The sequence below is a fragment of the Somniosus microcephalus genome, chromosome 13, assembly GCF_052327205.1.
Source record: "Somniosus microcephalus isolate GS21.2 chromosome 13, FLI_Smic_1.0, whole genome shotgun sequence".
Taxonomy (NCBI): domain Eukaryota; kingdom Metazoa; phylum Chordata; class Chondrichthyes; order Squaliformes; family Somniosidae; genus Somniosus; species Somniosus microcephalus.
Window position 1 is genome coordinate 14,354,318 of NC_140999.1, and position 14,113 is coordinate 14,368,430.

The following is a 14,113-nucleotide window of genomic DNA, read 5'->3' on the forward strand; positions in this document are numbered from 1 at the left end:
TCACTGGTTAGGCCTCAGCTGAAGTATTGTCCAATTCTGGGCACCACACTTTAGGAAGGATTTCAAGGCCTTTGAGAGGGTGCAGAGAAGTTTTACAAGAATGGTACCAGGGATGATGGACTTTAGTTATGTGGAGAGACTAGGAGAAGCTGGAATTGTTCTTCTTGGAGCAGAGATGGTTAGGGGGAGATTTGATGATAGGTGTTCAAAATTATGAGTGGTTTTGATGGAGTAAATAAGGAGAAACTGTTTCCACTGGCAGGAGGGTAACCAGAGGACACAGATTTAATCTAATTGGCAAAAGGACCAGAAGGGAAATGAGAATTTTTTTTATTTTTAAATGCAGCAAGTTATGACCTAGAATGCACTGCCAGAAAAGGCGATGGATGATTCAGTAGTAACTTCCAAAAAGAAATTGAAAAGGGAAAATTTGCACAGCTGTGGGGAAAGGAATGGATCGCTCTTTCAAAGAGCCAGTACAGGCATGATGGGCCCAATTGGCTCTTTCTGTACTGTAAGGTTCTGAGAAGGGAGTGTTTCTCCTGAACTATCGCGTAATCCTAAATGTTATGGAGCGAGAGAGCTGACTGTGTGTGTCTCAGTTGCCCTATTTGTTGCAGTATTTCATGCTTCAACCGATTGTCACCTGGGAAGAGATATTGTGCAAAATTCCACAGATGTGAGATCATGGAGAGGGAGCTGCTTTGTTTTGTTCATACTGGAGCAAAGCCTTAATTACCAGCACTACACTATCATGTTGCAGGCTGCTTCTAAATTCCTATTTTGAATATTAAATGGCATGACGGAAGAATTTCTTTTATAACATTTTGTATTACGTGCCAGACGAGTAGAATATACTTCAGTTTTAATGAATACTTTTCAGGAAAATTAAAAGTTTTCGGAGCTGTGTAGTAAATTATACTTTCACATGTGCTAGCTGTTCTAGCTACACAGTTCTTTCATATTTGTGAAAATGGGCTTCTGTTGATGACACCATTAATATTTACTATAACAAATCAATAGTTTGGGTTCTGTGATATGGCGTGTATGATCTTTTTATTTGCATATTTTAGAATTGAGAAACCACACTAAATGGTCCTTGGTGTAGGATACTGTTGGAAGAGGGGTTCTTATAATTTACTCTTCAAATCGATACAGTTCTTGTACATTGAATATCAGATATCACATGTATTAAGCACATGTAATGGTACTTACACATGCACTTAAATGGTAAGACTTGCAACTAGATGGTTGATTGGGGATTCAAACATATTACAGTTCTGAGCTCAGTTTCTTGGGCCTTTATGAATCTAAATGTTCATTACAAACACCCAATTGTTACACCTTTCTCTTGCTCCTTTCATGTGACAATCCACATAATTCTGCATTAGATAATTACAAGTTAAAATACAACTCGTATAAGGAAAATTTAATTGAACTATCCCTTATCAATAACTTCAGTTTTCCTTACTTTAAAGCTCTTTTTCGTAGAACAGTTCAACTCCACTAGTTTGTTATCTCATCAATAGTTTCACTCTTGTTACATATATTTACTTTTTCACCAAGTGAAACTTTTAATTATAGGTTGGACTTTGATTCAGTACCATCCCGTACCTGCTTCCTGCTTCTACGTAAACCCCAATTAAAAAGGACGTATACTCGGATGTTTTCCTTTGCAGAACGAACTGTTTTTCCTGCACATGTGATCAACTGATTAAAGTTCTCTAAATGCACTGACATGTCTTCTAATTGGGTTTACCCAAGGTCAGCCCTGGCTCAACAGCCCAGTGGTACATTAAATTGACTTAAACTTCTCTGCTTGACAGGCAAAGACTAAAGGTTACTATTAAACTGCTATTGAATTCTCTTTATATTGCAGTAACAGCAGACTTCAGTACAATCTGATTAACCCTTTCAATACTACTAAAGTTAAAAAGACCAGGTAGGTTGGAAAGTAGTAGGTGATGAAAGCTTGAGGATTGTAGGAAGTCCCACACATGCAGAGTAAAGCTATTCACAGTATTTATTAACGACTTAGATGACGGCATAGAAAGTCATATATCCAAATTTGCCGATGCCACAAAGATAGGCAGCAGTGTAGATGAAAGCATAAAATTACAAAGGGATATCAACAGATTTTAAGTGAATGGGCTACACTGTGGCAAATTGATTTCAATGTAGGCAAATGTGAGGTCATGCACTTTGGACTTAAAAAGGATAGGACAGGGTACTTTCTGAATGGTGAAAAGCTGAAAATAGTGGAGGTCCAAAGAGACTTGGGGGTCCAGTTACATAAATCATTAAAATGTCATGAACAGGTACAGAAAATAATCAAAAAGGCTAATGGAATGCTGGCCTTTATATCAAGAGGACTAGAATACAAGAGGGTAGTAGTTATACTGCAGCTATATAAAACCTTGGTTAGATCACACCTGGAGTACGGTGAGCAGTTCTGGGCACCACACCTTAGGAGGAATGTATTGGCCTTGGAGGGAGTGCAGCATAGATTTACCAGAATAATACCTGGACTTCTACGAGGAGAGATTACACAAATTAGGGCTGTATTCCCTAGAATTTAGAAGGTTAAGGGGTGATTTGATCAAAGTTTTCAGGATATTAAGGGGAACAGAGGGTAGATAGAGAGAAACTATTTCCACTGGCTGGGGATTCTAGGACGAGGGGACACAGTCTAAAAATTAGAGCCAGACCTTTCAGGAGTGAAATTAGGAAACACTTCTCCACACAAAGGGTGGTAGAAGTTTGGAACTCTCTTCCGCAAACGACATTAATTTTAAATCGGCGATTGAATGCTTTTTATTAACCAACGGTATTAAGAGATATGGGCCAAAGGCGGGTTATATGGCGTTGGGTCGCAGATCAGCCATGATCTCATTGAATGGCGGAACAGGCTTGAGGGGCCAATGGCCTGTTCCTAAGCGATCTACTCTGCCCCAGCAATGTGCTTCAGCCCTAATCTCGCAAGAGCACTTTCTGCTGCACCAATGTGGCATATTTTCCCAATACTAATGCTAACTATCCATAGCCCTCTGAAAATTAGTAATAAATTAGGGTCTGTTTTCTTCTCGGTCCATGCTCACCAAGAACTAGATACAGACTGCCCAAGCTCACTTCATGGATGATGCTTACAGCCATTAAACAGGAGACTTTAATAGTTTTGCTGAATTTGAACACATACCAGAGGTGAAAGGCCAGTGAATCCACCATCACCTAGTAGTTCCACATTACTTGAAAGAACTTGCATTTGTATACCGCCTTTCACGACTTCGGGATGTCCCAACGCACTTCACAGCCGGTGAAGGAAACTAAATATTAATTATGGATGTAAAACCGTGTTGTCACTAGGCATATTTACCAATTACTTCTGATGTAATACTCTTAATAGATCATATCACACTGCTCCCACTACCGGAAGTGACTGACCAACTGCGCTCTCCAGAAACAGCACAAGGAAGAACATAATTCTGTAGTTGTACTGCTGGACATTTTCACAAATCAAATGAACACAATGAAAACTTCATGCTCACTGTTGCACTTTGCAAAAACCCTGGTGATTTACTGTAAAAGAAAAGAGGAAGTGGTTTTCACTTGGAACTAATTTGCTAAAGTAATTGTGTTAATGCACTAAGTGTCTAGATCACATCATATTCACTTAGAGTAGCATGCATGCTGTAACTTTCTTTCTTTTTTTAAAAAAGATACTGTTGGAGTCTGTCATTTCTCCCAGTAAAACATCTGAGACGGATTCAGATTGTTTAGATGTCCAACTAATATGCTTGGATAAACAGTAAGTATTGCAGAAGTAATGAAAGCAGATTAAATTTCATCTAGCCGTTACAAATTTTGAAACGATCTAGGCTTTTTAATTTCTGTTGCAATGTTGTAGAAAATCCAATTCATTTTTTTATAATTAGCGTGATTTATTAGTATGAATGTGTTGTTTTCTTCCCAATAGCTGAGGAGACCTGCTTTCACTTATCAGCCAATGCTGCCCTGGCCTGACTTAAAGATTGCTATGCAAAAATTGTCCAGGAATAAGATTGCCTCAGGAAACTGCATGAAGAAGAAAGCTGTAGATTTTTTTTTGGAGATGGAGGGGGGGGCGATAGTAATGAATTTGCTGGTACTTTTTATTCAGTTATGTGCAATAGAATAGCAATGCAAAACTGCAAAAGAAAGAGTGTCAACTTTCTGACTAGCAGGCATACTAAGCTAACTTCCAGCATCTTTAGGTGGGGAGGGGGTGTGACACGTGGGATGATGTGATTTATTGGTCATTCCACAATATGGTAATTTTAGTGAATAACCATTGTATGCTCCTTCAAGGAGCATGGCCACCAATGTATCTATTGTGATGGTTGGATGCCCATTTGATTTCTGAATAGATTACTTTGAAATGGGATGAGGTCTTGCAGGCAAATTTCAGGAAGCTAGGAAAGAGATTAAAAAGCAGGACCTCAAAGGTAGTAATCTCTGGATTACTCCCGGTGCCACGCGCTAGTGAATATAGAAACAGGAGGATAGTGCAGATGAATGCGTGGCTGGAGAGATGGTGCAGGAGGGAGGGCTGTAGATTCTTGGGGCATTGGGACTGGTTCTGAGGGAGGTGGGGCATTGGGACCGGTTCTGGGGGAGGTGGGACCTGTACAGGCCGGACGGGTTGCACCTCAACAGAGCCGGAACAATATCCTCATTTGCTAGTGCTGTTGGGGAGGGTTTAAACTAATTAATTTGGCTGGGGAATGGGCACCAGGATGTAACATTAGAATGGGGAAATAAAGTGCTCCAAAGGTTTGGGAGAGGCAGAGAGCACTAAAGTAAGTAATAGTAAGGTATTAGGGGGGGTCAAACTAAGAGAGAATACAGGATGGTCTAAGATGGGTTTACAGTGTATGTATGTGAACGCACAAAGTGTAGTAAACAAGCTCTGAGCTGCAGGCACAAATAGCCACATGGAATACGATGTGGCAATAACTGAGACCTGGCTCAAAAAAGGGCAGGATTCGGTATTAAATAATCCTGGTTATAAAGTGTTCAGGAAAGAAAAGAGGTGGTGTGCCATATTTGGTCAAGGAGAATGTTACGGTGCTGGAGAGGAAGGATGTCCTGGAGGGGTCAAGAACAGAATCTATATGGCTAGAGTTAAGAAATAATGGGTGCCATTATACTACTAGGTGTATTCTTTCGACCACCAAATAGTGGGAAAGATATGGAGGAGCAAATTTAGAGCGAGGGGCAGTAACTATAGAATAGTAATGGGGGACTTCAACTATCCTAATATAGACTGGGCTCATAATAGTGTTAAGGGCAGAGAAGGGGAAGAATTTCTGAAGTGTGATCAGGAGAACTTTCTTGATCAGTATGTTTCCGGCCTGATGAGGGGGGAGGCATTGCTGGATTTGGTTCTGGGGAATAAGGTGGGTCAAGTGGAGCAAATGTCAGTCTAGGAACAGTGATCATAGTATCATAAGGTTTAGATTAGCTATGGAAAAGGACAGGGAGCAATCTAGAGTAAAATGTTTTAACTGGGGGAAGGCCAATTTCAGTGGGATGAGAACAGATCTGGCCCGGGTAAACTGGAATCAAAGATTGGCAGGCAAACCTAATGGAATAATGGACTGCCTTTAAAGAGGAAATAGTTCAGGTACAGTTGGGGTACATTCCCACTAGGGGGAAAGGCCGGGCAACTAAAGTCAGGGCTCCCTGGATAACGAAAGAGATAGAGAATATGATGAAGCAGAAAAACGTCCGGTTGCAAACACATCTGAGAATCAGGCTATATATAGAAAGGTCAGAGGAGAAGTGAAAAAGAAAATAAGAAGGGCAAAGCAAGAGTATGAGAATAGAATGGGAGCCAACATAAAAGGTAATCCAAATAAATTAGGCATATAAATAGTAAGAGGAGGGGTGGGGCCGTTTAGGGACCAAAAAGGAGACCTATGCATGGAGGCAGAAGGTATGGCTGAGGTAATAAATGAGTACTTTGCATTTGTCTTCACCAAGGAAGAAGATGCTGCCATAAACATAGTAAAGGAGGAGGTAGTGGCGATACTTGATGGGATAAAAATTGATAGAGGAGGCATTAGAAAGTAGATAAATCACCAGGAGCGGATGGGGTGCATCCTAGGATGCTGAGGGAATTGTGGGAGGAAATCGCGGCGGTACTGGCCATAATATTCCAATCCTCCTTGGATACGGGGGTGATGCCAGAGGACTGGAGAATTGCAAATGTTACACCATTGTTCAAAAAAGGGTGTGAAGATAAACCCAGCAACTACAGGCCAGTCAGTTTGACCTCGGTAGTGGGGAAGCTTTTAGAAACAGTAATCGGGGACAAAATTCAATCGCTTAGACAAGTGTGGATTAATTAAGGAAAGGCAAATCGTGTCTAACTAACTTGATTGAGTTCTGTTGATGAGAGTAATGCAGTTGATGTAGTGTACATGGATTTCCAAAAGGCATTCGACAAAGTGCCACATAATAGGCTTGCCAGCAAAGTTGAAGCCCATGGAATAAAAGGGACAGTGGCAGCATGGATATGGAATTGGCTAAGTGATGGGAAACAGAGTAGTAGTGAACGGTTGTTTTTCGGACTGGAGGAAGGTATACAGTGGCATTCCCCAGGGGTTGGTTCTAGGACTACTGCTTTTCTTGATGTATATTAATGCCTTGGACGTGGGTGTACAGGGCGCAATTTCAAAATTTGCAGATGAGACAAAACTTGAAGTATAGTGAACAGTGAGGAGGAGTGTGATAGACTTCAGGAAGACATAGACAGGCTGGTGAAATGGACCGACAGACACATGGCAAATGAAATTTAACGCAGAAAAGTGTGAAGTGATACATTTTGGTAGAAAAAAATGAGGAGAGGGCATATAAACAAAATGGTACAATCCTGAAGAGGGTATATGAACAGAGAGACCTGGGGGTATGTGTGCACAAATCGTTGAAGGTGGCAGGGTGGGTTGAGAAAGCAGCTAAAAAGGCTTACGGGATCCTGGGCTTTGTAAATAGAGGTATAGAGTACAAAAGTGTGGAAATTATGATGAACCTGTATAAACCACTGGTTCAGCCCCAACTGGAGTACTGTGTCCATTTCTGGGCACCACACTTTAGGAAGGACGTGAAGGCCTTGGAGAGGGTGCAGAAAAGATTTTGACAGAGTAGATAGAAGGAAACTGTTTCCATTGGCAGAAGGGTCGAGAACCAGAGGGACAGATTTAAGGTGATTGGCAAAAGAACCAAAGGCGACTTAAGAAAAAGCTTTTTTTTACGGATGCGAGTGGTTAAGATCTGGAATGCACTGCCTGAAAGGGTGGTGGAGCCAGATTCGATCATGGCTTTCAAAAGGGAGTTGGATAAGTACCTGAAGGAAAGAAATTTGCAGGGCTCCGGGGGAAGGGCGGGGGAGTGGGACGGGCTGAAGTGCTCTTGCAGCGAGCCAGGACGGGCCGAATGGCCGCCTTCCATGCTGTAACCATTCTATGATTCTATCCTCCTGATTCATCGCCTCAACCTATTCCGCCACTACTGTAATTGGTGACCGATCTGTAATGCGCTCTCCAAATGCAATGCAACTTTGGAAGGATAAAATCTGTAATGGTGCTGCACTGATGTTTACTACACATACAGAATGAAATTTCATATGCCCACCACCACACTTTAATGCAATCCTAGTGGCAACATTGACAGATGATTGACATTTTGGATATGCTTTCACCATTTTAAACATTTTACAAAACTATTAACTTTATGCAACTATACAATATAATATTTATTTTGGATTTCAGATTAAGAGTTAAGCGCATAGACACAAGACCATTTGAGCAAAAACAAGCCGAAAGCATCAGCTGTGGATTGGGTGAGTACTTGTTTTATGAAACACTGCAATAAACATGCACATTTCATAGCTAGAATTTTGAATAGGAGAAGTATTATTGAGCATGGTCCATATATGGTGAATAATGGTGTGCAGCAATAATCAGTTGAGTAGTCCGAAATACAGGAACCAGTCATATACTGTAAGGTGTTTATTCCACGCCCACACTTGAAGTGAGACTGACCTTCCATATTTTTATTGAAGCTTCTTTTTCCTATTTTTGTTTTGCTTACTCATGGAAAATATAGATTATTAAATTACATTGCCTATTCTGTAAACTTTTTACATATTCATTTGATACTGCTTGATGCTTTTGAAGAATAAACATACTAGCATAAGAAAATTACTTGACATATACTATCAGTTTATGGTATTTATAATCAATATATTATTTGCAAATCTAGAAAATACTGATTTACAAAATAGACTTCAGCTCCTAATACCTGCTGCACGAGTACCATGGTGTTTTTTTGCAAATTAATGCAGGCTGATTGCCACCACATTATACTGTAACTCCATCTGGGGAAGAAGGGTCAAACTGGCTGGCTATTTCTTGACCGCTATTTCTACCACTCTTGAGTAGGTGGGAAGAGGTACATTTTTCTCGATGCGGACAGTTATTGCTGCATTTATTGCCCATTCCTATTGTCCTGAGAATGTGGTGGTGGGCGGGCCCCTTGAACTGCTGTTGTGACGGTGCCCCACAATGGTGGTGTGTAGGGAGTTTCACAATTTTGACCCAGCAGCAATGAAGGAACAGCAATTAGGTTTCCAAGTTGGAGGGGCACCTGGAAGTGATGGTGTCTCATGATATTGTACTGTTGTCTTGCTAAGCTGCAGATGGGAGCAGTTGAAGGGTGTGAAGCTTCCTCAAAAGCCAATCCCTCGGACTTTGGATGTAAGTTCACAACTAGTATCCACCTCTTTCTCCCATTCCCCCTCCCCTGCCAAAAATGTGGTGTTTGACATTATTTTCTTTTAAAATTGCTATCATCATGCTTATATTTGATTTCTGTCCACTTGTACCTGTATAAAGGTCACAAATCCGAACCATAGAATAGTTCCACTGGTTTGCTTCCAATAGAACCCAAGTAACTACTCTGTTGGGGTTGTGCCAACAGTTTGAGCTGGCAATGTACCAAAGAAAGCAGTGAATGTTGTGATTTCTCAATATAGTGATGTGTGTTAAACTACTGCAACTACTTACCCATATAAGATTTAACAAGAGAAAACTATAGACGCAGAAAAACTAAAGGGGCGAAAATAGTATTCAAACAAAATTTCTTAAAATACACTGGATTGGTCAGCAACAGAGAACAGTTTAGAAGCGGCACTTTGACACACAGCTGATTAAAGGCAGAGCACGTCAGCCAGTGAGATTGAGGTGGCAGTGTTAAATGATCTTACCCATGTTGGAGCCCTTAGTGCTCAATTATGTACGCACAAACAATTTTTATTCATGTTCACCTAGATTGATTCCTGGGATGAGAGGGCTGTCCTATAATAGATTGTGTAGAATGGGCCTATACTCTGGAGTTTAGAAGAATGAGGGGTGATCTCATTGAAACATACAAGATTCTGAGGGGGATTGACAGGGTAGATGCTGAGAGTCTGTTTCCCCTGGTTGGAGTGCCTAGAACAAGGGGGTATAGTCTCTGAATAAGGGGTTGGCCATTTAAGACTCTGATGAGGAAGAATTTCTTCACTCAGAGGGTTGTGAATCTTTGGCATTCTCTGCCCCAAAGGGCTGTGGATGCTGAGTCCGAGTATATTCAAGGCTGAGACAGATACATTTTTGGACTCCAGGGGAATCGAGGAATATGGAGATCTAGCGGGAAGGTGGAGTTGAGGTTGATGATCAGCCATGATCTTATTGATCATGGGGATGGCTCAAGGGGCTGTATGGCCTACTCCTGCTCCTAATTCTTATTCTTATGTAAGTTTCACCAAACTTGATAATGTGGGGACATTCCAAAAACAGTCTTCATCTTCTGTATTTTTATCTTTGCTTTTTTTTAAAAAAATTACAATTCCTGACAGGTTAGGCAAGTTATACTGTGAAGCTCAACATTGCAATCCTGCTTTGTTATCTCACTTACAGTACAGATACATGATTGAATAAAGTACACAGTGTTTGAAAACTGTTAAGTACCTAATTGTAACCTCATGATTACATTACATAATGACATTCTGATCCAAAAATGAGCAACTCCACTGGCTGGAGTCATACCTAGCACAAAAGGAGATGGTTGTGGTTGTTGGTGGCTAATTATCTCAGCCCCAGGACGTTGCTACAGGAGTTCCTCGGGGCAGTGTCCTAGGCCCAATCATCTTCAGCTGCCTCATCAATGACCTCACTGATAGCTTTCATCAAGAATTCCATCAGAATTAAGTAATATAAATGTTGAGAAAAATACTGCTTTAACATTTCCTGATATTTGCGATGGTTAAGTAAAGCCATGGCTTTGCTTGATGGCCACCGATGTGTGAGCATTCTGACTCTAGCTTTTCACCAAGTTGTGTTTCATGTTTAAAGCTCTGTGCATCTTTCAATATCTGTAGTGGTATTCACTCATCAGCTGTGGACCTAGAGTTGCAATAGTTACTGGTCACAACACAATTCTACAATATGGTCTAAATCCACAGTTGATCAATGGATTGCTGTATAGGGTATCTGTCACAGAAGAAATTTCATCAAACTCTCTGACTAATAAGTAACGTACAGTTTTTTCCACTTGTTATCCACTAAGGGGTGCCAGCCAGATATTCCCTTTTGAGAGGCAACTCGTAGAATCATAGAAACTTGCAGCACAAAAGGAGGTCAATTGGCCCATCGTGTCTGTGCCGGTACATAGTGGAATATTCGAACAGTCCCACTCTCATTGAATAGAAATGACACTGTAGACAGCCCCTTACCTTAATCAGTGGCAGACTGGCCATAACATCACAAGTACAGTATTGAGCCTCATTTATTCCGTTCCAGTCTCCTGCCATACTTCAACCATACATCAATAAACCCTTATTTTAACCCACAAGCAGTGGCATAAATGTTGGTTTTGCATGTTGAGAGATTTGCTCCCTGGTGATAAACTGACCAGTCGATTGCTGAGTATCAGTCACAAATGAAAGGGGAATAAGTTTGACTTTTTCATGGTTAATGGCATCCTCTTGAACATTTTAATGGAATTGCTTTTTATAAAGCTTGCTCTCTGGTTTATGTTTCCATTTATGCCTCTGTATTTAGGCTGGGAAATTGATAGCTTTTCACAGTCATCACAGGGGTTCATCCTGTTTGAAACATGGTCTATCTCCTGTAGTGACTGGATAATTAACAAATAATGTGGGGGTGTTTAAAGAAATATCACAAGGCACTAATTTGGGTTATTTCTAACCCCTTCTGCACCATCCCCTCTTTTTGTGGGGAGTGAGACAGAAGGGAATGGATTTGTGTAAAAAGCCAAGTGTCAAATTGCACATTAAACTCCGATCAAGACCGAGAGATTGTTCCTGTAGGATGAATGGTGACAGCACTAAAATGATGTGCTTTAAATCAGACTGCATGATTGGGACTGCATTCATAGTGGTTTAATGTAGGCACATAATGTGTTAATCTGTGTTCCAGCAGCCATGGCAGGAATAAGTTTTAATTAAATTTGTTTTAGAACAAATAATAACTTGGGCGCTTTGTTCATTTTCAGAATGCTTTGCAATTTTGTTTCCCCTGCTCTGATCTATATCCCATTTTGTTTCTCTTTATATTAAAAAAAACATTATACAACAGTACACAAGGAAGACTTTACTCATGAAGAAGCTGTGGAAGAGCTGACTTACAGGAAGGCGCTTCGAATTGCCCTGGACATTTTAGCCAGCAATGACTGCCACACCACGCGAATGACTATACAAGAACCAGTGATGGGAAAGACTCGGGTTTTAGCTTCAGAAGACCTTAAAAAGAACACCTGTGTTCACAATTCAAATGGAACAAAAAGTGCATTGAAACAAAATGGGGCGCATTTGCTTCAAGGACGAGAGAGTATATGTACTCGGCAAAGTAGCAGGAAAGCATCTTGTATCCAAAAAACGCCAGAAGCTGAACGAGGAAAAAAACTAACTAGGTCATGTGCATTAACCCATTCTTTAACTAAAACGAAAAATAATACTGAAAAGGAAGAAAAAAGTAGTGTAAGAAAAAGAAATGGGGGAAGGACGAGAAAAATTCTTTATCAGCCCCAGATGGGCACTTCAACAGAGAGGAACCGAAGCCTCTCCGAGTGTGAGCAGCCTTTACAACCGATGAAGCCGACACCTGCTGAAACACAGGAAGGTTGGGATGAAGAAACGGCGAGGTTGCAAGAAGTGGGAACGCCTTCAGTCCAAACGTGTGGTTCTGCAATCTCTGGAGTGGGGAAAGATCAAAATGGAAAAGTTAAAAAGATTAGACAGAAGTCAAGGATTTTTTGTAAATCTGCCTGCAAAGAAAGTACAATTTCTTCTCTCCAAGCCAGTTGTAAATCCGAGGACATTTGGGAATCTGACACTACTTCTAGCTATTTAGAATCAACTCCGAAACGTAGGACTAGTGCCACCATTGGGTCATGTGAATTCTCGCACCTTTTAAGCAGCTCTGGCAATGTTCACTTAGAAATGAAAAGAGATTTGGATCAAAGTGAAGTAGTAGAAGAACATCGAAGTAAAAAAGGGAAAACCTGCCCAGAGCCTGTGGAGTGCCTTAATACCAGTACAACGTCTGCTGATTTAGACACTAGCATAAAATCGAGCAACCAGCCAAATTTAGATAGTCTTGTGGAAACGGAGAGTCCACGACCGCACTTGAAGAGTACTGTGATTGGGTTGTCTCTAGATGGACAAGTGGGCTCTATTAATGGACGTAACCAGAAAGGTAGTAGTAGTTCGGACAGCCCGCAAACATTTTGTCCTACCACCCTACTAAATAAGCAAGAGGTGCTCCCTCCTTCAAAAGTTAGAAAAGAGGAGGTGGCTTCAGCGATCCATACCTTGTCCACTGCAGAGCCTGGAACTTGTCTTGAATCACCATCATTTAAAAATGATGAAATAGGTAAGGTTATCTCTTTCTATTGGAACAACTTCCCTTATCCCTTTGCACTACAATTGGTAATATAGGGAAAAAAAAGTCTGAATATTTGACTTTTTTCGAAAAGGGCATTAAAAGATGACTTTTATGTATTTCAAATGCCTCTTGGGTTTACTTTTTTTTTAACTAAAAAAAAAATGACGCTAGGGTGGCGACTTACATTTGAAGAATATTAAAATTGTCTATGAAGGTGCAACTTTAAGGCCTATGTACACAATAGTCAATAACTAACAGCTTGGTATAACTGTCACAAGAGATTGTATTTATTTAGGTCACAGTGCTTATAATCTGTCCCCAAGAATTGCTAGGCATCACTGAGCCGTCAAAGATAATTTGAGGACCTTGGAAACACTGACCTCTGGAAATGTTTTTTTAAGATGTCATGTAGTGCTTCTAGTTTTATTTCTCCTATATAGAATCCGGTTTACAGCATGGAGAAACCATTCGGCCCATTATTTCTGTACTGGTGCTTTGCGAGAGCAGTCCAAAACTAAATCTATTGTCCTGAGTGTTCCTCTGCTTCAAATGTTTATTAATCTTCCCTTAAAAGATGTTATGGTTTCAACCTCAACCACTCCCTGTAGCAAAGTGTTCCATGCTCTGTCACTTTTTTAAATCTCCTAACCCCTCTCAATGGCCAGGTTTAAATTGATGAGTCTTTGTCACTGATTCCCAACCAGAGGAAATTGACTTTCCCTATTAAAATTCTTAATTAATAAAAAAGCCTCATTAAATGTTCTCTTGGCCTTCTCTACTCGTGGAACTAGTTGAGTATCTCAAGACTCTCCTCGTAACTATAGTTTCTCATTCCTGCTATTCTCTTGATAAGTTATGGCTTTACTCTCTTCTAATGAGGTATCCAAGACTGCACACAGTATTGTAACTGTGGCTTACCCATTGCCGTGTATAAATCCTGCAATATCTTGGCTCTTGTACTCTGCCTCTATTTCTAAAACCCACAATACTGACTGTGTGCAGCTTCATCTGCTTGCACTCAGAATTTCAAAGAATTAGGTATTTGCATCCAGATATCTCCCCTTCTACATCATGCCATTGACTATATGCTCTCATTTCGTGTTTTGACTCCCAAAATACATCACTTC

The 14,113-nt window shown here is 40.6% G+C and overlaps 1 protein-coding gene across 9 annotated transcripts in view; it reads left to right on the forward strand.

The window, feature by feature from the left end:
• Positions 1 to 14,113, forward strand: part of LOC147108068 (uncharacterized) — an 84,369-nt gene that overhangs the window by 37,705 nt on the left and 32,551 nt on the right. For 3 of the 9 annotated variants that reach the window (XM_086004522.1, XM_086004520.1, XM_086004521.1), the window contains 3 exons: positions 7,809 to 7,879; positions 8,738 to 8,795; positions 11,679 to 12,974. In XM_086004522.1, the coding sequence (XP_085860648.1) occupies positions 8,738 to 8,795; positions 11,679 to 12,974 (1,354 nt within the window). In that variant the 5' untranslated portion in view covers positions 7,809 to 7,879. Of the gene's footprint in view, positions 1 to 3,716; positions 3,806 to 7,808; positions 7,880 to 8,737; positions 8,796 to 11,678; positions 12,975 to 14,113 lie in introns of all 9 variants that reach the window. The other 6 variants (XM_086004518.1, XM_086004519.1, XM_086004517.1 and 3 more) reach the window with 3 other exon arrangements.